The following is a 24,435-nucleotide window of genomic DNA, read 5'->3' on the forward strand; positions in this document are numbered from 1 at the left end:
TACGAATTTTGGCAAATAAATAAAAATCTTCGAACAACCCCACGACAACGACTTCGCTTATCCCAACCCTTCCTCCAGCTGTCAGTTGGTGCATTTTTCCTTTCTCTCTAACTTTCCCTCTCCCTTTCTTTCGCTTATGTTGTTCCATTCGCATCTGTCAAAGGTGTATGAAGAAGTAAACATGTATGGGTGGGCCCAAAAAAAGCTTGCACGCTAGTGTGCGTGCGTGCCGCGTCGTTCGTTTCGTTCACCCGTCCTAAATACAAAGAGTAGAAAAAGAGAGTTTTACTCTGCCTGGCGTAGTGTGTGAACTAGAAAGGTTTAGTTGGGTTGGGAAAAACTTCCGAAAAAAAGGTGTGCAAAAATCCACTTATCGTCGCAAAAGTGTACGGAAAAGTGCAGCTTATCGCGGCCCAGCTTCCAACAGGATCGAAAATCGCACCCGGAATCGCTAGCAATCGCGAATTTTCTCTTTCTCCCTCTTTCTGTGTGCGCGTTGCTGCTGAGGAGCAGGGGCGCTCGCGTTCGGCCAACAATCGTCGCAGTAGTCGTCGTCGCCTTCGTGTCAGCGCCACACCGTGTTCGGTAGTCGTGTCCGCCGTCGTCGTCGGGTGAATTAAAATTTTCAAGTGTTTCACACGGGGGGAGAAGTTTGTGTCCGTCGCCGCGATCGGGAAACGGTTCTGCTGACTCCCCGAAGCCTTCGAGCGTGTGTGCTGGTGGTGCTCGGCCCCACCAAACTTCGTCGTCGCCGCCGTTGTTCCCGAAAGTAAAGGATGGACTCGGAAATTCCGGAACTTTCCGACGAAGCCGAAGAACATGTCAAACTCGAAAATGGCGATGAGGTAATCGATGCCCACAGCGCGCAGTAGGCCCTGCGAGTGTGGAGGAAAAAAAAAGCTGGGGAAACAGAGAAAATGGCCTGTGGGAGCTGTCATTCTTGGAGGCCTGCCGCCCGAGAATCTACTGCTGATGACAACAAAACGAACCGCTCTGCCCGCTAGAGAGTTTGGAAAAACGGGAACGACCGATCGGATCTCGGGGATCGCTACGTGTTTTGTGCAATAATGTGTGTGTGTGTGTGTGTGTGTGTGTGCGAAAGAAAAGAAAAAAAAGTCGAACGTGGAAAAATGGACGACGAAATCGACTGCCTTCGTGTCGAGATTTTTTCAATGAGTGAGTGTGTTTGTGTGGTCGTCGTTACGAATGGCGTGGGTGCGAATGTGTGCGTGAGAGAACCCGAAAAAAGAGAAAGAGCTCGCTATCGATCCAAATCCTCGAGCGACACGACGAAAAAGACTGGCATTCCGAGACGTGCTAGGAAGGAGCCGGGATGCCAGATTACACGTTTGCTGAACAAAAACTCTCCAAGTTGGATCGCAGGCATCGTTTGCAGACTGAAAATAAACCTGCGCTGGAGGAGATCAAGTTGGATATTCTTGACGAGTGACGTGCACTGATATCTCCCCGAGGTCCCAAAACTGCAATCTTCCGCTGTCGAGGCTGCCCGATGTCCATTTTCTTCGCACTCCGCTCGTCCGGGGTTGGTTGAATTTTGCAAAGTCCACGAGACGACTTTAGATACTTGAATCGCACATCCGTGTTAGGGAAACTCGACGTATCGAATTCAATCAGCGTGTACCATCAAACGGGGAAAGCGCATTTTCAACTCACTACAGGTTGTGGCCACCACTGTCGAAATGGACATGGTCACATTCAGTATCAAAAACCACGAAGAACCATATTAGCCTAACTCGTACGGTTCCGTAATTGTCCGTAAACCTTCCCCGGGGGAACCTGGCCGGTCCAGGTTGAGGCAAATTCCTAGGTTCGGGATATCCCGGGTCTGACCTATTCCGGCTGCCCAGTATCGGTCTGAAGCAACCAAGTTAGAGATCCATGTAGAGTAATTTCTTACTATACTCTTACCGAGAAGGATACCTTCAGAAATCAAGTTGAGTTGATCAGTGAAGTCCTTGATAGGGAAATGCACCCTTTGTCACCTCCTGCACTTTGGAATACGCAGGTTAATTGCTGCAATAATAGTAAACAGCTTTGGATACTTAGCTGTAAAGTCCTTGAATGGGAAAGAGAGTTTTAAAGAGCATTTTAATACAACTTGAGCAAAGTTTGGTATCACCGCTGGCAACACTGCCCAAAAACCCCAACAGCGGAGCCATGTTAGATTTTCGACCGCTGATTTTGCCTCTTTCATGGTTTGCTGTGCTGTGCTGAGCGGGATGAAAACAGTCCACGAAGGCAGCGCGCAACCAAACGGGTGCCGATGTCCAACGTTTGCGATGTGGTGGTGCGCCGCCACTTCGGGAACATTGAATCGAATCGTCCTCGTCGTAAACAGTAAAAAAATCATGGTAATATTACATCTGGGAAGGAGTAATTTTTTTATGTCTGAATAAATGCTTAATTTTACCTCTAATATTGTGTAAAATTACCTCTGGGATACGGAATGCAAAAAGCTTGCAATCCCAAGAAAAAGATCAAACTGGATATAATCGTATCCAGCTTATAAAGTCCGCGCCCCAACTCGCACGGCCATCTCGACGCTGTGAAAAATGGATGATTAACGCCGAAGTACCTCTACGTATCTCGTACATCGTTATGTACCGTATATCCAGTCAATACATCGATAAGTACATCGACGTCGAGATGGCCGTGCGAGTTGGGGCGCGTACTTAGTAAGCTGGATATGATTATACCCAGTTTGATGATATTTTAGGGATTGCGAGTTTTTGTTTGCATTGCGTATGCCAGAGGTAATTTTACACATTATCAGAGGTAAAATTAAACCCAGATGTAATATTACCATGATTTTTTTACTGTGATAGCAGGCCTCCTCGTTTCGTCGGATGTGGATGTGTGTTGGATAACTCGCGCGAAGAAGGCCGTGATCTTTCGCGTGTTCTTCGGCGCTTGTCCGGCAGCGGAGGGTCGTCGATGATGAACGAATATTTTTCAAAGTATTTCTGTTTACATTTTTTATGGCCGTCGGTTCCTGTTGGCGGCAATGACGACGGCTGCTGCTGCGGCTACACAAATAAACAAACCGAAGTTGCCGCACGATGGAATTCGGCTTATTTATCACTACGGACGGCAAAAAAAAAAACCCGAACGCACTAATCTCCAATAGGATTCTTGTTTACGTTTTTGTTTCGATAAAGAGTTCCGATCTGGCGGCAGTTTTGCTAGTTAGAAGTACGGGGAAGGTGCTGAAGAGCGATCATCCTGCAAGAGAGTTGCAGTGCATACAAATAACATGAAAGCTATCGTTTCTGCTTTGCGTACCGCTTTGAATAAGGTCACGAACCCGTCGAAAGCTGCGCAACATTGCATAAAGTATTTTACGAGATTTTTACCCTGCGTAGGTCGTGTTGACTTTTTCATGAGTAAATGTGAATAAATAACTTAGTTATTTATTAAATGTTTAGATTTCAAGCGATAAACATAATGAATCAATTCTGAAAAATCGAATAACCTGGAAAGCATCCATTTTCGCTAGAACCATGAAGCTGGTTACGTGTGTTTTCCTTCTGCTTGCCGACGTTTCGTCAGCTATGATTACCGTCAGTCCGAACGTTTTGGAATATCCACTGGCGATTATCGAGTACTTGATGAGCAAGCATATCGGAACCTTCGAGTGTGTCATTTGGGACATTGCACCAAACAGCCCAATCTTGAGTGAGCTGATGCATGAGCCAATACTACGATACGTTCCCAAGTACTTGGTTCAAAAATCGTACAGCAGCGAGCTTTTACTGAAAAATGTACCGTTGCTTGGTCTACATCCCGGAAGCAGCAATGAACTCAAGCCTTATGTAGATTCGAAGGGCATCTATCATTTCTTGTTTTTGTTCAACCCTGCCACCACAGTGTTTGTGTTTTGGGAAATACAAGACGTTGACGTTTTCTCTAGATTGCGTTCGGTCTTAGTGCAATGCAAATACAACAATGTATTGTTTTTCGATACATCGAGCTTGACTGTAGTTCTAAGTAGTGTGGCAGTGTGGTTTCGGCAACTCTTCATTACCACTCCCCAAGTTGGTCGTGTGCTGGTTCCCAGAGGACGACCGTTTAACGCGGTCGAGATCATGGTGATGCCGTTCGATTGGCAAGTGTGGACCATGCTGGTGCTAGTTCTAGTTTCGGCTGAGGTTGCCAAACGGTTCATGCCGGAGGTTTTCAAAAACGATCCGATCATGCTAGTGGTTTGCGGCTTTGAGCGATACAATCTTCATCAGGCTGGACGTTGGGAAAAGATTGTCCTTCAATCGTTGATCATTCTGATGTTCTGTATAACTAACGCCTTCGATACTAAGTTCATCTCGTTGATGGTGGACAAGCCATCGGCTCCGTCTGCCCAAAAGCTCGAAGACTTTGACAAGTACGGGCTAAAGTTTCGATATAATCTTGAGAGTCTTCCGGAGGCCGTCAACAATCCGATTATAGGGAAGTATCTAGTCAATGGGCTTAAAATTGAGCTGTTTGAAACTATACCGGGTTTCGCTGAATATATAACCCAGGATATGGCAGATCTAGTTCCGAAGGTATCGTACGACTTTGAACGGGGTCTGACTTGGTTCGTTGTTCTGGAGGAAAGATTTTTCGACGACGCGATTGTTTTTCACCAAGTTGCGTTCCGCAGTCAGTATATGGAGGTGTTTCGGTTCACCCACGATGCCCTCGATGAATCCGGAATAATGAGCTTGTGATGGCAGCAAGCCGGCGATATGTTCTTCCTATTGAGCTGGGGCTTAAGAAGGCCACGTGAGAAGGTTGAAGGTGAACATTTTCTCGCCTTTGACGATTTGTGGACGGCGTGGATCGTGTTGGCGATAGGAAGTTGTGTTAGTTTTGTTGGATTCATTGCTGAAATAGTAGAGGCTAATTTTGGATTAAATTTTTCTAGTACAAGAAAGATTGCTAATGCATTCAGACAATGTTGGCACCGTCTTGTAAAGTATAAAACACTTGTATCTAATTTTACTAAGTGCTTTTAATATAAATTTCCGTATCAGTATCAGCTTTGATTGCAATCGCTTTGCTTTTGGAATAAATAAGATCAATTGAACTCAATCCCGCTCGAACCATGAAGCTGATACGGTGTGCTTTAGTACTGCTCCTCAACGTTTCGTTGACCTTGGCAGACATCAATCTAAACGTTCCGTTGGCCTTGGCAGACATCAATCCGAATTTTCTGGACTATCCACTGGAAATTATCGACTATTTGCTAGAGAACCATTTCGGAACCTTTGAGTGTATCTTTTGGGATATTGCGCAAAACAGCGATGTACTGAGTGAATTGATGAAATCGCCAACACTACAATACGTGACAAAGTATGTGGTACAGGGATCTTATAGAAGTAAGCTTCTACCAAAGAATCCTTCGTTGCTGGTTATCCATCCCGGCAATATATACGAACTGGCGCCTCACATAAAATCTCAGGACATCTACAGATTTCTATTTACGATCAACCCTTCCACCAAAGTGTTTGTATTCTGGAATATCGACGACGTAAACGTTTTTCCTCAGATGCAATGGGTTTTATTTCAGTGTAAATTCAACAATGTCGTGTTCTTTGATACAAAAAAGACGACTGTAATTTTGAATAGCTTGGCAAGGCACTCTGTAATTGAAGATGACGTTAAGCCTTACCCAAAAAATAGCCTAAAGTGGCTTAAAGATCAACTAAGAGGAAGCACAATCTTTTATAATAGAGGAGAGAATAACGCCAAATATCACCCAAAGCACAAATGGGTTATGGTTACCGCGAAATACTTAAATGGAAAGGCTCTCGAGTACCGGAAAACGGAGGACGGTCCAACGGGAGCAGACATTTTCATAGAAAGAAGCGTCGCTCTTGCTACGATGGATGAACACTTCCGCATGTTCTTCGAAAAAACACCGGCAGTAGGTCGTGTTGTGGTTCCTAGAGGTAGATCGCTGAACGCTGTTGAGATCATGGTATTGCCGTTCGATTGGCAAGTGTGGACTATGCTAGTGGTTATTTTAGTTTCAGCAGAAGTTGCGAAACGGTTCATGCCGGATGTGTTCCAAAACGATCCAGTGATGCTCGTGGTTTGCGGTTTCGAACGGTACAATCTACATCACGCAGGCCGTTCGGAGCGTATTGTTCTACAGTCACTGATCGTTTTGATGTTTTTCATAACTAATGCCTTCCCGGATAAACGAAAACTATATGAATTCTAGTGAGGACCTTAAAACAACCTTATGAGTTATGGTCACCATTTGTAATAATGTTATTTGGCGGACCTTGATAACTATTTGTCAAATGGTCACCATAAGTAATAGAGTTATTTTAATGTTTGTAATGGTAAACAATTTTCTTGATGACTTTAAAAAACTATTTGAGGATGTTTACTCAAATGGTTACCCTAAATCATAAGGTGATTTTTAAGTTCAAATGGTTCATATTGATTCACGATTACCATATAGAAACATTAAATACCCATTTGAAAAATAGTTAGAATTTGCAAAAAGCGTTTACCAAATTTGACTAAGTTTTGTTTTCAAATGAAAGAATCAAACTTTTTTGTCTGTAGCTTCATAAGGGGTTGGGTTTGTGCTGGAGTCGGATTTGGGCAACTTCCGGAACAAGATTTTGTCTGACTAAGTTGCCGGAAAAGTGTACGATCTACTCAACGATGGTGGGGCTGATAAAAGCGAAGAATGACAACTTTGGCAGAGAGTTTGTGAACCATATGGTAAAGGCATTCACTATACGGTGAAGTGTTCGTCGTGCAGCTGCACCAGTAGTACCAAGTTATGTGGACAACATTTGGCTTACTTGGTCCTGGATTTTACCCACATTTGAGGTGCCAAAGAAAGCCAATTCGAAGTTTACCAATTTTAATTGACAGAATCTAAACCAACAAAAAGAGAAAACAAACTGAGGAGCTCAAGAACAAAAAGGCTCGAAAATGTCGGTTCTTTTTGATGCGCTACAATTCCTTTGAGTTTCGTTGACGATTCAATTTTAAGCATATCATGTTTGTGATAATTGTTACTTTCTTCAATTGTATGAGCGAATCATTTTTCAACAGTTGATAATTTTGGATTTACGGCATATTTGCGAGAGCAGGTAACGAGCGTAGCGAGAGAAGAGAAACGAAAGAGCGCGCCAGGCAGAGTATTATTACTCTGCTTTGCGCGCTCTCTCGTTTCTCTTCTCTCTATGCTCGTTACCTGCACTCGTTGCAGGCTGGCGCAGGCAAAAACAGTCTGAAGTGAAACGTTTGTGCGGCTGGTTGTTGTCTACGTTTTGTGCGCAGGTATAATTTTCAAACAAATCATTTGATTTACCAGATACTTTGTTTACATTTTTCTTGTTGATCATTTCAGCGCCGTGGAGAACTTGAAACAATGGAACAGCTGGTGCTGGAGGATTCGATCGGCAACCAACAGAGATCTTGGCGGTAGCCGACCGACAAAACAAAATCGAAGCGAACGCACGAATGGCATTAATCAAGGAAATCATTTGAATCATCAGATAAGTACACATATTTGAATGTTACATTATACTCGATACTTTGTGATTTTTTTTTTCTTATTTTTTCAGGTTCGGACGACTTTGGCAGTATGATCAACTGAACAGAATCGGCAATCAAGCCGAAAAAGTCCTAATATTATTGTTGTGAACCATCCGTCAAAAAGTGAACAATTCAGTAAAAAATAGGTAGGTAAAAATGTAAGAAAAACTTATAAAAACTATTTCAAAATTATTTCTCAAAAAGTAGTAAATTTGTATGATAAACTTTAATTTACCATTTGAAAACTATTTCTGAAATAGTGAAACTGGAAAAAAATGTAGGATTAACCTTAAATAACAATATGAAAACTATTTCCAAAATAGTAGCGCTAAGTAAAAAAAGCAAGAAAAACCCTAATAAACCATTTACAAACCCTTTCTAAAAAAGTAGACGCAAGGTTAAAAATTATATGAAAAACCTTAAAATACTATTTCAAAACCATTTCTCAAACATTATAACCGAGAGAAAAAGGTCGCTTTTTCGCGAAAATTTACTTTATTTTTACCATTACACAAATGGTAATTTGACGAAACGTTGTTCGGGGATTTTTAAGGTTACCGTTGCTAACCACCCTCAATTCAGATGGTCGAACTTTATGAAAAATGGTAGGGTACCATTTCCGATATGGTATTTTTAAAGTTTTCCTACCATTTTTCAAATAGTGGTTACGATCTCTGAAATGGTGAGAAAACCATTTAACACAAAGTTTTTTTAAGGTTCTCGTTTATGCGGGTTTGAAACCAAGATCGTTTCGTTGATGGTTGACAGACCATCGGCACCGACTGCCCAAAAATTGAAAGACTTTGACAAGTATGGGCTGAAGTTTCGATCTGAGCTTGACAAAAACCCGAACGGTGTCAACAATTCAATAACCGGAAAGTATCTAGTAAATGGACCGAGAATCGAGCTGTGGGAAACTATACCGGGATTTGCCAAGTACATAAACCAGGATATGGCAGATCTAGTTCCGAAAGTATCGTACGACTTTGAACGAGACCAGAGCTGGTTCGTTGTTTTGGATGAGAGATTTCTTAGTAACTCTATTCTCATTCACCGATGTGGGTTCCGTAGTCCGTACATGCAAATATTTCGTTTCACGCACGATGCTCTTGACGAGTCTGGCATTATGAGATTGTGGTGGCGACAGGCCAGTGACAAGTTTTGGTTGGAGACTTGGGGCCTCAGGAGACCGCGTGGAAAGATTGAAAAAGGAAAATTTCTTACCTTCAGCGATTTGCTTTTGGCGTGGATTATCTTGGCGATAGGAAGTTGCGTCAGTTTTGTAGCGTTGATTGCCGAAGTTTTGAGAAAGAAATTCAGGTCTAAGCCAAAAGCTAAACAAAGTTTGCTGATAATTATGTTTAAAATGGTCAAGTAATATGTTTCTAAAAATCCACTTTAACTAATATTGTATCAGTCACATACGTCACCTGCTTCAGAAACAGCACTGCACAGCCCAACGCAGCGTCAGTTTTGTAACAGAATTTGCATGACGTACGCGCTACCACCGAAATAGTGCAGCAATCTCGCAGCCTCTCGCTCGGTTCCACCGCAGCTCAACTTTAAATGCTGGCAGAAATCCTTGAAAGCGAAAGCAACACACGACGCCGAAGCTGCAGAGAGGCAGAATCAAAGAAGGTGGTGGGCACAAGGTCTCTGCTGCAGCAAGGCAGTTGAATAACCCGTCGACATGGTCGGAGTGGTTTGCTGCATAGTGTTAAAACAAACGAAGTTTCGTTGATGAACCTGTTATTTAAGGCCGATGCAAATCGAAGAACTAATTTACTTTTACTGAACAAAAAAAGCCTCCGGCATGCAAATTACGTCGTGGCACAACTGGTTTCCAATGGGGTTTCGCGCAACTCTAGCTGGCAGTCTTCGGTAGTAGATTCTTTCGGCGGCAGGTTTGCGAGTACGACGTCCAATCTGTGTTGTTACTAATTTCGGTCCAAACAAAATCGTATCATCTGTAGGTCGCACTGCCTCCGCGTACCCGCCTCGTTACGGCCGATGTCGGGTCGGGCAACACGGTCGTCCAGGTGCCGGTTTCGATGGGAACCCTCATCGGAGGCACCACCTTCAACGTCCTCACGCCGGACCAGATCCAGCACTTTAAGCCGATGATATGCGTGGACAACAACGGTTTCGTGTCGGCGGGCAGCACGGTCGTCGGCGATCTGACCGGTGACCTCAAGCCGACCCACATTGTGATCCAGCAGCAGCAGCAGGCTGGAACGGACCCGAATCAGCAGCAAGACGATAGCCTGCTCGACCAGGGTCAGTCCCAGTCGGCCACCGAGTATCGGCTCGAGACGAACAATCTCATCGACCGGCTGAGCAACATTGACGTGCTGCCGGTGCGCTGCAAAACGACCACCGGTGAGCTGTACAAGAGCCGGCTCGGGTCCGGTGGACGGGGCAAGTGCATCAAGCACAAGGACGGCTGGTACACGCCGAGCGAGTTCGAGAACATTTGCGGGCGGGGCTCGAGCAAAGACTGGAAGCGGTCGATCCGGTACGGCGGCCGAAGTCTGCAGGCACTGATTGACGAGGGCATCCTGACGCCGCACGCCACCAGCTGTACCTGTTCGGCGTGCTGTGACGACGACTCCGGTAAGTTTACCCAACGTAAGTAATCTTTTTTATTTCTTTTCTATTATTTTTTAAGTATTCACTCATAAGTTATGCGTATTATTTGGCGTAGGGCTACATGGTATAAGACGGTCAACGATCTACGAATTTAACCTTTCGCATTGTATCATTAGTGCTCCCAACACCCGATCTGATTACAAACCAACGCATTTTAAGACCGAGGGCACTCTCCATTTTTCCATTCAAGATTATTTGCCTAGGTAGAACAATCTTACTTGTTCAAGGCATGAATAATCTAGTGAAGGAACTATTAGACTATGGCAAACAAACAAACAATCTCGTACTTTTTGTTTGACAGTTTGCCAAACTCGCAAACAAAGCCAATTGTATGCAGGTTGACGTTTCTGAAAACAAACAGAGCAGCCAAACTGCGAAACTGTTAAAAAGTTTGTTTGGATATTTGGTTGTCGTAGTCTAATACTGCCTTGACCATCATTAGGAGTAGCAACCTTGTTGGTTAAGAATTGATTTGGTTTTTTTTTTCAATTTTAATAGTAACATAGTCCATGTAAAATTCAGTTTAAATTGCTGATATTGTTGTTCACAACGATAAAGCTTATTTTTCTGAGTACTATGATCAGCGAAGCGCTTCATAAAAAAATCATTTCTAGAGTTTTTTTTGAATAGGTCCAACATACGAAAGACAATAGTTTATAGGTCCTTTTCAAAAAAAAAAACTCTGGATTTGACGATAATCAAGAGAAAAAAACGGAAGGGAACTTGGTTCTCCCCTCTCTCGCACGAAAAATCGATAAAAGGAATCTAAAAAAAATCATCATCTTGATTATTCAATGGATCATCTTTTTCACTACTACACTACAGGTGTAACTTCACACGTCGAAAAAAGATCTGTCACTTTTTTTAGACGGGCAATGTGTGTAAACAAAACGAAATAAATAAATTTAAGTGATTTAAGTCTTCAACTGCTTGATTTTAACCGAGAAGTTCGGGAGCGATTTTCTTTTGCGTGATTCGCCGCCTCTCTCTTTCACGCGTGAAGAAAGTTCGCAAGCGAAACTGATTTTTTTTTATGATTATTCCACCGCAAAAGAATATTTAAATAAATTTAAAAAAACTTCGCGGCCCTTGACAGAAAAGTTTCTATTTGATAGCTGCTTCCAAGGGGACCATAGTTGATCCATCGAAAAAATGTTGTCTTGACAATTTATATTTTCTGTATTAAAATTAAAAAAAGTGATCAGAAATGGTGTTTAATCATGTTAATGTCTATAGGAGCAGGGGGGGGGGGGGCAGAATGGACCAGGGGGGCAGAATGGGCCACCCTTGGTTTTGGGCTTTAGAATGGATTTAGACCAGACTGGTGGCAAGCTTGTCAAAAAGTGAACCTCGCTTTTGACAGTCCATATAGGGTGAACGCTCCATAAACTGGTTGCACAAAATAGGGTATACAGGCCATTTATGAGTAAATTTGAAAATAAATGATTTAATATTTAGGTTTGTAATTTGAAATTGTTATTTATGGTCCAGTTAATTTTTTTTTTGTTAAGACCGAGCCATGCGGTAACGCTTCCGCCTCGTAAATGGGAGTTCAGAACCCGGTGCGGACCAACATAGCTGGTTATCGTTTCCCTTCTGAATTCAATTTCTAAGTAAAGGAAAAGTAGTTATCGTCACAAGCTGGACATTATCTTCTTGGAATATTGACATTTAACACTAAAATATGTTAATAAGATAACATTAAAAAATTTGAACGATTGACTTCGTCCTCAATAGGCTGGATAATATTTTCTTTTCTTCTAGTTATTTAAATTTTGACAAAACATATTCAAATTTATTCATCAAAAACAAAATCTAAAATATTTTTTTACAAAAAAAAACTTTTTTTCAATTGCACATTTGCTGGCTCTTTTACCCTATATTTAGCGTCAGAGGGGTAAAGCGACCAAATCGCGGGGTCCACGGTCCAACCAATGTGAGTATCACGGCCCATACATACAATTTGACAATCTTGCCATCAGGCTGATTTAGACCAATTGTAAGGCTGTCTTATAAAGGACGTCAAATAACTTCACCATACCGAAAACGACGTTTGAATTTTTCGAATTATGAGCAAAAATGAAAAATTTATTGACAAAACCACGCAAATGTTTTTTATTTCGAGGTTCTTGAATAAGCTTTCTGAAAAGTTGGATTGTTTGAAAAAGTTTGCTCAATGCTTATAACGTTACTAGATGCTACTACCAAGGTATACAAACAACAACGGAACCTTAAAATCATTTAGAGGCTTGGTGGTGGATGTGTTAAATTAAAATCCACTTGGGGGCAGAATGGACCACTTTTTTCCTGCCTTATAAAAACAAGCAAAAGTTAAAAAATTTGAGCTAAATGGATTATTTCACTCCTGGTAGCTTCACAAATCACGATTAATGCAACAAAATTTGATTTTTTAGCTGTTTCGACGCATAGTTGTAAAAATAGTGTCTTTTTTCGACATATTTACACTATTTTCAAAAATCTTTGTTTTTTAAAGTTACTATTTTTATAAAAGTGATCAAATTTCATGGAAACTATAATGGAAAGGTCCCTCAAGTAATTTCTTATCACCCTTCAACGTTGTATTAGAAGAAATGGCTTGTTTTCTAAGGTGGCCCATTCTGCCCCGCACCCTGGAAAGTTAGTCGAAAAAACTTTTTTTTAAAGGGGCTCAAAAATAGTTTTAAGTAAAAAATTTTCATCCACCAAGTATACAACATTGAAGGGAACATTCCAAAGCATAAGCCTACTACACTGGATTCATAAATTTTTATGTTTTTCTATGGTTTTTGGTGCATTTCCCTTAGGCGGTCCATTCTGCCCCCCCTGCCCCTAGTTGTACACACAAAATTGCATAGGGCTTTCGGACCCTACTTGGGTGACAGCAATCATTTGAATGCAGTCATGGGCCAAGTGATCGGACTTTCGGTAGAATTTGTTCCTATTATAAAGCTTAAATTAGTTATATTATCGTTCACAACGATAAAGCTTATTTTTGTTTGAGTATAATTACCCTTTTTACGATTCCAAAGGATTTAAAATGGATTTTTAATTCAATAATCAAAAAACTTGGTGGCTCTTCTTGACAGGAAGTATCTTACTTGACAGCTCGATCCAAGGGCACCATAGAAAAAAGTGATTGAATCGTGTTTTTTTTTACCGCTGTACATAAAAATTTACATAAATCTTTAGGACCCTATCTAATTTAATCTAATCACTCTAATATCAAAGTTGAGGAACATGCAATTAAGAGGCAGTGTTTAGCTTTTCTAGTTGAAATCGCCTTTTAATCTGTATACTTTCTCATAACTTCGCTGCCAGCCAACGGGTATTGGTTTGGAAGCTCACATACAAACACACTCTGCCTTTTGCTCCCCAACGCCAAAGTTTAGTTTAAGTTTTTCAAATCAGAGTTTTTTTCTTCTACAAAGTGCTTATTTCATTCAATTTGAATATATTTTCTCAGGTTTGTTTCATTTGACGTTGGTTTTATAACCACTTTTATTTGATTTATAATTTGAAAAGTGAGAAAGAATTGACAATCGATTTTTGCTGATTTGTTTTCTTTTTTTTCGCTATCTGTTCTTGTTTCTTCTGATGGAGGACTCGAATGTTCTGCGCCCGTCAGTCCAAACTTCGACAATAGTTTATTTTAACATTGGTACTTATCTATTTCTGTTGCACCGACTATCATCCCATGCGGCTTCCAAATTAAGAACTAAGCGAACCAAAAATAAACTAATTGAAGCCACTAACCAATGCCTCTTGCCCTTATCTTTCTTCATTGCAGCGGCGTCCGGTCCCGTACGACTGTTCACTCCGTACAAGCGGCGACGACGTAACCAGATCGAACCGGAACAAGCGGAGAAGAAGAAGCGAATAATTGTAAATAACAACACTAACACTAGTAATAACAACAACATCCACATCAACAACATCAGCAACACGAGCACGACAACGACGGCTTCCGTGGTAAACCAGCAGCACCAGGCTACTCATCAACAGCAGCAGCAAACCACCGCCATCAGTCATCACCAGCAACAAGTGCAACAGCAGCAGCAGCAGCAACAACAAGTGCAACAACAGCAAATCCAGCAAGTTCAGCAACAAGTACAGCAGCAAGTGCAACAGCAGGTACAGGCTCAGCAACAGCAGCAGCAGCAACAACAGGTGCAGCAGCAACTCCAGCAGGCAGCGGCGGCGGCGGCCGCCGCAGCCACCATCAACTCGTCGCCGTTGATGACCAACAACACGAGCACGACCACGACGACCACCACGGTCAAGGTGGTCCAGCAGGAGCAGCAGGAGATCGAAAATGAGCTGGCGATCACCACCAAAGAGGAACCCTGGCAAGCGCTCACCGAGGGCATCGAAAGTGCCACCGAGTACGTGGACCAGACGACGCAAAGTAAGTTGGAAAAGGTGATTTTGTTTTCTGAGAACCTAATAACAGTTGGAGTTATTCTTCCATAACAAAAAATCCGTAGTAACATTTCAATAGGGCGAATCTGCGTTTGTAAACAATCAGTCTATCCCCCTCTTACTTGACGTGAACTGTCACTTGAGCAAAAGGGATAGACTGCTTGTTTACAAACGCAGATTCGCCCTATTGAACTGTTACTACGGAAATGTTGTTCCCAGGTTACTTTTGGCTTTCAACCAATATCAGACCAATAATACATTTTGTTATGATAACATAAACTGTTATTAAACTCTTATGCAAAAATATATTTTTCAAGAAGATGCCATAACATTTTCTGTTATTTTAACAGTATTTGTTACTAAAACGCATGAATTTTGTGATTACCATCTGCTCGGGACAAACAAACAAAGCAGGCAAACTGCCAAACTGTCAAAAAGTTTGTTTGCAAGTTTGTTGGTTTTTTGTGCCATAGTCTAATACGTCCTTTACGAGTAGTACAACATTTTTTGCAAAGTATGCAAGTATTGCTTCTCGACAACGAATGCTGAAAGATACTTTTCACTTTCAGTACTGTTATTGGCGATAAAAAAAATGCGAATTTGTTGAAAATAATCGCATAAGTGGCCAAATTTCCTCATTTCTGAAAAGCTTCTGTAACGTCTGAGCACTTTTGAGTTTAAGACTCAGTCAGCCTACCAAAACAAGCCCCCGAATCACCTTTGTGAGCAAAAGCATGTAGGGGAAATATACCCTTTCTAATCAAACACCTATCTTCGTCATATGAAGAGTTTGATGCTCGATTAATGCTCCAAAAATACTATACTAACGTTAACGTTTTCAAAGCGCTTAAGATATTAAATTGCTTCCAACAACCGGCAACATGTTTTTTTGCACAATAGTTAGTCACTCACTTGAAAAATAATCCCGAAACAAGTAAATAATTAGCAAGCGCCATAAAAAAAACAAACGCGCTAAGTCTTTTGACGTTTCAATTTTGACGACCCATTCCAATCGAAGGCTGAAGAAAAACGAGCGAGAAGCGAAGGCAAATAAAGAACAAAGGGTGGCCACCAACACCACCAACATGCTGGTGCAGCGCCTGTTGGAGTGAGCAAGTGCTGCCAGGAAACTTTCGCTATAAATGCTACTTTTCGTGAGTGTTCGCTTAAAATTTCAGCAATTTTGGCAGCAGACCCAAAAGAGCGCTGGAAGAAAAAAAGAACTAAGCTGAAAATATATAAATGGGCGTGGCCTAATGCACTCGACTGATTAGAATGCACTTTTGAAATATTTTTTTTTAAATGCTTGAAAAGGAATAGCATAACTATTAATAAAAGTGAAAATAAACAGAAATGTTCACAAAAAGTTGCTCTATTCGTTGGTGTACTTGGTTTTAGTAAATTTCAAGGAACACTCCAGGTTATCCAGCATCATTCAAACACGACCGCTTATTAGGCTTAAAATGGGTATATTTCCCCTAACTGTACCAATTTTGAGCCAAATCGGGGATCTGGTTTTTGTAAGTACAAAAGTGGATAAATGCTGATTCATAATCTAAAAATAGACGGCGTCCTATCTCGCCCAGCAAAATGAAGTCGATAAAGTAGTCGGTTTCGTTGCGAGAAAAAGTGGAAAACGTGGTCTAAAAATTACAATGCTATCCGCTCACACCGCCTAATACCTGGGACTGAGATAAACTCTATCAACATATCCAAAGTCTGATACAAACTATACTTTCTAATAATTTCACTGCCGGTTACGCAAAACAAGTGAATTAAAGTTTTGGTCAAATAAAGTTTGCGCAAACAGGAAACAAAATTAAACTTAGGCAGCGGCCAGGCCTACTGCCTAAAATTTACCGCTGAGATGAATAGTAAATTGATTTTAATATTATGTTCGGATTACTAGACAAATACCTTGAATATTGTAACAACTACACATTTCTGAATCTCTTTCAACTCTGTCTTGTTCCTGATCAACAGTTCACCATTTACACCTATTTTTCTAATCGAATGCATCACTTTCTCTTTCGTTTCCAGTGATTGCCGAATCGAATCTCCCGTTCGAGAAGATGAAGGCCCTGTGCTCGCAGGTGTCGAAGGCGATGCAGGAGCTGAAGAAGTGCATCGGCGAGGCGCGCGACGTGCACAACCACCAGCTGGACCGGTTGCAGCGGGAACGGGACGCCGCCATCCTGACCGTGACGCAGCTCGAGGAGCAGAACAACATCAGCAGTCAATTACCGCCCGGGTCCGTTCATGCGAATAAGAAGGTAAGCTTTTGTGGATTTTGATGGGTTATTAGGGGAGCTTTGCTGATGAAGTGGTTTTTTCAGTGCGCCAACTGCAACCGGGAAGCGCTGGCCGAGTGTTCGCTGTGCCGGCGGACGCCGTACTGTTCGACCTTCTGTCAACGAAAAGACTGGATCACGCATCAGAACGAGTGCGTGCGGAGTACGCAGGAGGCCACACACCAGATCATGCTGATAGTGGACGAAACTCAATAACCTTTAATTTTCTAATTTGCGACCAACAACATCAGCAACGGTTCGACGTCGAAGAGACGTCTCTCAACGCCGTTACAGCTCATGCGCTCATGTACTACTGAAAAAAGAGGAAAGAGGAAAGTTTGGAACGTTTCTCGTCGAAGGTCGCAAATTGGGAAAAAATATTACCTACAAAAGTGTAACAACAAGACCAACACCCCCACAAACAGACAACCCACGCGTGTTGCCACAACGCGTACTCGTTTATGGAAACGGTTTATTTTTATTTTATATTTAAATAGCGAAAATCTGAGAGTTTTGTTTTTTTTATTAACGCGCGGATGTTGGTTCGAACTGGATTCACTCACCACGAGAAAGGGACTTACTAGTAGGCTCGAAAGGAGCGCTACCATGTTCGTAGTTGAACTTTTTTTTTTGTTTTCATTTTACTAGGCAATTGCGGAAGTACATATATTTAAAGAGTAAAGTGTGTATTTAAGGATCGAAGAAACATTATTTAAAACCAGAAACAAACCTTTAATAATAAGAGATGTCAACTCTTAAATTATTGCCTTCAGTTCGTTTCAGTTAATTCATATCACATCATTATTTCCCTTAAAAACATGTTTATAATATAATAAACTTACTTAATAAAGTCTTTAGCAAAGTTATGTTTTTCCACTTTTGTTACAATTTTATTACAGAGTTTTACGTTTCACCCTTTGTTAAATCAGAAACTGTTTCCTTCATTGACCAAAAACAAAAAAACAATCTAAGGAATGGTTTCAAACATGGACTCCCCCGCCCTGTAAATAACCTACGTCGTCTCAAATCCTCATGCGTAAGCTCTCAACCCTTCCTTTTCCTGACCCCTTCCGAAGCGAGTCCGCCGGTCAGTGTCCGTACTTTTGATGTAGAGTGTAAAAGAAGCATGTTTTAGCCGTGAAAACTACCACAATTTTAGCCAAATTCCGTCTCGTCCGTCTCGTTGCCCGTGCAACACAACTCGGAGAGCTCAGAAGAAGAAGAAAAATAAGGCTCTGTGTCATCTCTGTGGCGTCAACTTTGTGTTGCTTGTTCGTTCGGAAATCGAAAAATTTTCTAAAAAGTAAACTCGTTCTTTTGGCACAGTGCGCGCGGCGAAATCGATCAGATTTCCCGCAATCAAAAAGATAAATCAACGAAATCATTCATCAGACCAAGCAACCAACCATTCGAGGTGAAGCTAGTTACCGAAGAGCTCGAGAAGTCATAAACAAAATATATCACCCCCCGTACGAAGTAAAGTAAATTTCTTAACAAATACAATTAAATTAAAAAGAGCGAGAGGAAAACAAAAACAAACATGTGAAACTAAGAACAATTATGAACGGAAAATCGTAAAACTAATGGAATTTGTATGTGCAAGCATCTCTACACTAAATTGAAGAATGTTTGGGGAAACCTAATTCGTGAATTCTTGGAAATTTCAAGGAGAATAAATTAAATATACAATTCAGTGTAATAATTTGAGAGACTCTTGATATCCGAAAACGTCCCGGGGTATTAATGGTAGGGAGAAATTTGAGGAAACGGCTCGTAATCTTCTGGCCAGCGAGGGGTGCAGAGTCGTGACTGCTAAAAAAGGGGCACGCTAGTGTGGGAATGAGACATAATTTGAGATTATAGACGGTACTGGTTTGATTCGCAGCATGTTGAACCAACTGGTTGGATGCAGCTGAAACCATCGCAGAACAGGATTTTTCTTCTATTCATTATCAGGTACCATCTTCAGGTTTTAGTTTGTTTTACTAATTCTCTAATATGCCATCAATTAGTAATATTCCACATTTTGATTTTATTTACGGTTGTTACGGACGGCGCGTTTCCCGCAGATAGCGTGGATGTGGCGCGGATTGCAAAATTTGCTCAGGCGTGGATTTCGCGCGGATGGCAATTTTGATAAATAAGATAATTGAGAAAGATACAATGACTTCCTGTTATAAAGAAAAAGATTATCAAGAATTCCGATAATTTATTTATTTTTGTGCAAAAACTTCGATTTCTTACTTCTTACTGAAAAAAAATGAATTTTCTTCCGAAAATGATTGTTTGTAATTTCCAAATAAGAATCGTCGAAATAATCTTCAAGAAGAGATTATTTTTGTAAAAGATTTCTTGAATACATTTATTCTTACACTCAACTCATTTTTATCATCTCTACCGGCTCTGAATATTTAATTTCTTTTCCTTGTTCTTTCAGTTTTGAGTTATGTTTTATTTAACTTATTTATTGGTTAGTATCAGTATAACTTTCTATTTTTAATCTTGTTGACCATATTTTAAGCTTTTCCCGAAGAAATAGACACTCGGAAGACAAAAATGATTTTTGGGGCATGTTCCGGATGGCGTACTGTGGTCAAATCCCAATTATGAGCTTGGACGTAAAAGAAGCTAACTTCCCGCCATTGATTTTAAATGGTATTAACCCGTAGAAAAACATTTTTTTTCTAATTTTAAACATTCTTGGAGAAAAAATAAAAATATTCGAAAATGAAAGTACCAACATTGAAAATTAAAAAGTTCAAAACTTTTTGGATTTTCATTAATGTTCAAATATTAAAAAAATCTGACATTTTCAAATTATAAATTTTAAAATCTTAAAGCGGTATAGGTACGCACTTCAGAAGTAACCGGTCAAGAAAAAATCAAATGGGCAGCAGCGGCAGCGCCAGCAAGTCAGAGAGGGTGAAGAAAAGCCCCAAGAAATCGCTCCCTCTCCTTTGTTCTGCTGTTCGTGAAGCTGTTTCTTGACCCCTTTCCTTCCGATCTGCATACTAGCCTTAAATCAAAACTCCAAAAATTGAGGAACTCAAAAACTACCTAAAAAAAACAAGATTCAAGAGTTTATAAAGTAAAAATTTAAAAATTAAAAACCATCAATAGAACAAAAACTTCTTCAAATTCATCGAATAGGAACACACAATGTACGTGTTTGGGTTTGTTCAAATATTACGTCCAGAGATTTTCGGGATTTCAGACCCCCCCCCCCCCCTCCACCCTGTCACGCACTTTTCCTATACCTTTAACATGGGCTGTCACAAACCCTAAACCCCCCCCTCCCCCTATTCACGGACGTAATTTTTGAACGAACCCTTTCTGGGGACCCCAAACTTCATGCATCTCCTCGAGTTGAGCCTGCGCAGTATTTGCAGTATTTGGGCTTTGGGACGGCGCGGTTTTTTCGGACTTCTCTGTAATAACTGTGATATTTGTTATCGATATCATTTAAAGTGTAGAAAGGTGATATTTTGGGACATCAGAAAATAACTGCATGCTTATTTTTAAATACAATATAGGAAATGTTAGTGAAAAACCTCGCAAAGTTGACCCCAGCAAAAAAAGTTTTTTTTTTAAATCATTGGCAATGTCACATATGACGAGTCAAATTTCCAACTCTAAAATTTTCTTTAATTTTAAGGTTTTCTTTCCAATGTTATAATTGACTGAAAAAAAAAATAAAAAAAAATAAAAGGCCCTAGGGACCATCCATAAACCACGTGGACACTTTAGAGGGGTGTGGCGATTGTCCACGATCCATACAAAAAGTTTTTTTGTATGGACAATTGTCCACGAGGGGGGAGGGGGGGGGGGTATCAGATTCTCTAAAAAGTGTCCACGTGGTTTATGGATGGTCCCCTAACAAAGATTGAGTCGAATCAGAAAATTAAAATATTAGAGTAAAGAGCCTTGTTCGTCCACTTTGAAGATTCAGTTTTGCTGCCTGGAGCGCGAGAGCGTGCTAGCAAAAGAGAGCAAAGTGAGATTGAACATCTAGACGCGCGTGGCTTGCGAACGCAAGATTGTAGATTGCAAAATTAGTCTTTTGCTTACTTTTGGAGAATATAGTTGTGTTTTTGTCTATTCAAAATGAATTGCTAAAGAAAGTCCCCGATCACGATATAAAATAATAAAAAACGGGCCTCTTCAAAATTTAATAATTAAATAAAACAAGGAAAATTTCAGAATTAAATAAAACATTTAATTTTATTAATAGTGAATAAAAAAACTGTAAAATAATAGGCTGTTTGGATGAGACTTGGAAAACTATTTCTTTAAAACGGTGCACTTATCAAACAATCTGTAATAGTAGTCTATGCAACAAGGTGCAAAAAGAAGATTTTTTCAACACGAGTCGTACATTTATCCAACGAGGTTCACCGAGTTGGATAAATACGACGAGTGATGAAAAAATCAAGTTTTGCAACGAGTTCCATACAACGTTTTTTGCAATTCCGAAAAACACCCTTTGCACAGAATTACAGGACAAATGTTCATGCATTGAGTCAATGGATCGTTTAAATAAAAAAAAATGTTGAAAAGTATAACTTTTCTTAACAAGTGCTGAAAAATTCAACTTTTCAGCATCCATTTCAGTGCTGAAAAGTAGAACAGCATTGGTTTTGAAAAGGGTTACTATTCGATTTTGTGATTTTTGGTACAGAAAAGTAGGCTGTTTCGTCGTTCAAGATTGACAGGAAATTGAAGTACTTTCACAACGCAATTGCAAAAAGTATTTTTCGATTGCAAATTTAATTTTATATTGAAAACGAGTAAAATCGCATTTTTTCCAAAAAAACATTAATTGAGGGCAAATTTGTTGTCCATACTTTTCTGTGGCTCCAAATTTTGCGGTTTTGAAATTGATTTTTTGTGGAAAAAGGTTATTAAAAGGAATCGACAAAAGATATCTGTGTACAATTTTTTTGATGGTCCTCAGCAATATCTACAACTTTGCCGAAGACACCAAACCGATCAGAAAATTCCTTCAAAAGATACAGAATTTCGAATATTTACGTACCATTTTTGTATGGACAGCTACCAGAATTGTATGGAGCCTTGTATGGCTGAATATAATAATATAACAATGTTTTAGTTCGTTCACAATCGCAAGATTTCAAAGCGCTCGTGATTTTGAGCCATACATCATTTCAAGACTTTTTTTTTTTAATAGGTCCTATAAACATATGAAACACAATAGCTTATTGGACCTTTAAAAAAAAACTCTAGATTTCAAACTTCAAAAAGATAACAATGCACGTGGGACATTTATGCAAATAGAGCAGTTACGTATTTTTGAATTAGGAACTGTTTCAGTTCATCAGTTCATCGGTTTGATTACAAAATTGCAAAATTGCAACATTCAATGTTGTATCATTTATTAATAAGAAAAAAAAGAAATATTATTAATTAAATTATTTATTTGGAAATGAAATGCGGTGCATGAAAAAAAATAATATGAAGGATATTGTTGAAATGTTTTAAGGTATAAGATTAAGCCATAATAATAATTGTTATGATCAAGGTTATGATGCCTTTAAAACCATTTTAAATAAATTTAATGTTGCTTCAAAATATGTTTATATTATTTTAACTTTTATGTTTTGTGATATTTTTTTTTCAAGTGTGTCACGCAAGCCATTTTAAAATAAAATGTTTGCAATTTTTTTCCATTCACCTTTTTTTTTAGAGTAAATTTTCAAAACAACCTATAAGTCAAAGAAGTTGGTATATGGTTTTATGTTTTCTGGGGAAGTCAAAAATGAAAACAAAATTAAAAAACGTAACTTATCCACCTTTAGGTGGTTGGTGCCTTCCTTTCGTTTATAGAGTGATTACAATCCCCTAATGTGTCCACATGGTTTATGGATCTCCCCTAACGTGATCGCAGCACCTAAGAGGTCCTAATAAAAATAAGTGACGAGTAAAAAAAACAGACTTCCTACAGACTTTTTGTCAAGATTATACAGACACCGCCTTTCAGGAAAATGGCATCCCTCTACAAGGCTTTTTTCGTGGTGACCAAACGGGACCATTTGAGGTTATGTAAATTCAGACCATTTTTTTAACTGCTTGTAACTTTAGATAGGTAAGTCAGATCTTGAAAATTCTTAATCCACAAGAAAGGTCTTCTCATAAGTAAAGTAAAAAAAGTAAATCTTTCCCTGTTCCTGAGGGGAACACCCTTGAAGAGTATCGGGGCCGGCATTTACAAAGCGGATTCAGTGGCAATTTCATTCTCAACTTAATGTTAACATGTTAAGGTGAATGTTAACATTCCATAGGTCGCCTCCCTAAGGTGTCGTGATAAGGTCCAGTTTGTGACAATACACTACCTTTCCTTTACTAAGCAATCGAATCCAGAAGGGAAAAGATCACCAGTTATGTTGGTCCGAGCCGGGATTTGAACCCCGATCTACCGCTTACGAGGCGGAAGCGTTACCACTGGGCTACGTGGCTCGGACTCTTCTCATAAGCTTTCTAAAAATATATAACATGTGAGGATTTCATGAAAAAACCACCCTTTTTACCATAATTTTAATTTAATATGAAACAGTTTTTTTAACATAACTTTTTAAATACATGATGAAACTGCATGAATTTAAATAGCAACTTAGGGGACGTTAAGACGGATCGATTAAAACCATTCCGGCCAAAATCGGTTGAGCCTGTGAAAAGATATTCCAGTGACATTGATTTGGTACACATGTCTACATACAGCCAAACACACAGACATTTGCTCAGCTAGTGATTCTGAGTCGATATGTACAAATGAAGGTAGGTCTAGGAGGTCTAACTAACAAGTTCGTTTTTCGAGTGATTTTATAGCCTTTCCTCAGTAAAGTGAGGAAGGCAAAAAGGCATTTGTTTTCATTCAACTCCAGAATCCCCTAATCATCTCATCTTCCCGCACATTGTTATGCTCTTTCCAGCAGGCCGCACGTACTCTGACATTTCCCCCTCAACATAAACCACCCCCTTTCTCTCTCGCTCTCTTATTTCATGGCGAGGGGGTGGTAAGCATAAAAATTTAATATGAATGACAACCCAACCGATGACAACTCAACACAGCACTGACAGCTGACTGACGGACGGGCGCACTACCACACACAAGACATTTAAATCGGCTCTCTTCTCACGTTTGTGTGTGTGTGCTGCCCCGAATGTCACAAAAGAGGAAAAGTGATTTCCTCCTCGTCGTACGTTTTTTTCCGTCGCGTAGTTTTTCTTCTTTCATTTCGAACAGAACAGCGACCAGCTGTCGTGCATCGTGATATCCGCTTCCGGGAAGCGTTTGGAACCGTGTCCGGGTTTTGCCAGTGCTTCGAAATCATTCTCCAGGAAGTGTCACGTCCTGGGACAAAGTTGGCAGAAAAAAAATATTCCACCAGCCTTCTCTCTGTCGGTGAGTGTGTGTTGTGTTTGTGTTTGTGCGCGAAATATATGCTGAGTGTGTGAGCGAGTGAAGGCAAAAGAGAGAGTGATAGAGCACCAT

At 40.2% G+C, this 24,435-nt stretch overlaps 2 protein-coding genes across 4 annotated transcripts; both read left to right on the forward strand.

Moving 5' to 3' along the window:
- Window positions 1-230: 230 nt before the first annotated feature.
- LOC6038875 (deformed epidermal autoregulatory factor 1) lies at window positions 231-17,685 on the forward strand. Of its 2 annotated transcripts, none has more exons than XM_038266143.1 (5): window positions 231-845; window positions 9,540-10,194; window positions 14,003-14,620; window positions 16,675-16,907; window positions 16,971-17,685. In XM_038266143.1, the coding sequence occupies exons 1-5, from the start codon at window positions 777-779 to the stop codon at window positions 17,139-17,141; spliced, it is 1,746 nt and encodes a 581-aa protein (XP_038122071.1). In that variant the 5' UTR covers window positions 231-776; the 3' UTR covers window positions 17,142-17,685. The 2 variants fall into 2 exon arrangements, with proteins under 2 accessions (XP_038122071.1, XP_038122072.1); XM_038266144.1 differs by having other exon boundaries at window positions 9,540-10,179.
- On the forward strand, window positions 5,031-9,362 carry LOC119770736. Of its 2 annotated transcripts, XM_038266146.1 has the most exons (3): window positions 5,031-5,164; window positions 5,198-6,193; window positions 8,300-9,362. In XM_038266146.1, exons 1-3 carry the CDS (start codon window positions 5,105-5,107, stop codon window positions 8,942-8,944), a joined length of 1,701 nt encoding a protein of 566 aa, XP_038122074.1. In that variant the 5' UTR covers window positions 5,031-5,104; the 3' UTR covers window positions 8,945-9,362. The 2 variants fall into 2 exon arrangements, with proteins under 2 accessions (XP_038122074.1, XP_038122073.1); XM_038266145.1 differs by having other exon boundaries at window positions 5,095-6,193.
- Window positions 17,686-24,435: the final 6,750 nt, after the last annotated feature.

The sequence above is a fragment of the Culex quinquefasciatus genome, chromosome 3 (assembly GCF_015732765.1).
Source record: "Culex quinquefasciatus strain JHB chromosome 3, VPISU_Cqui_1.0_pri_paternal, whole genome shotgun sequence".
NCBI classification, from domain to species: Eukaryota; Metazoa; Arthropoda; class Insecta; order Diptera; family Culicidae; genus Culex; species Culex quinquefasciatus.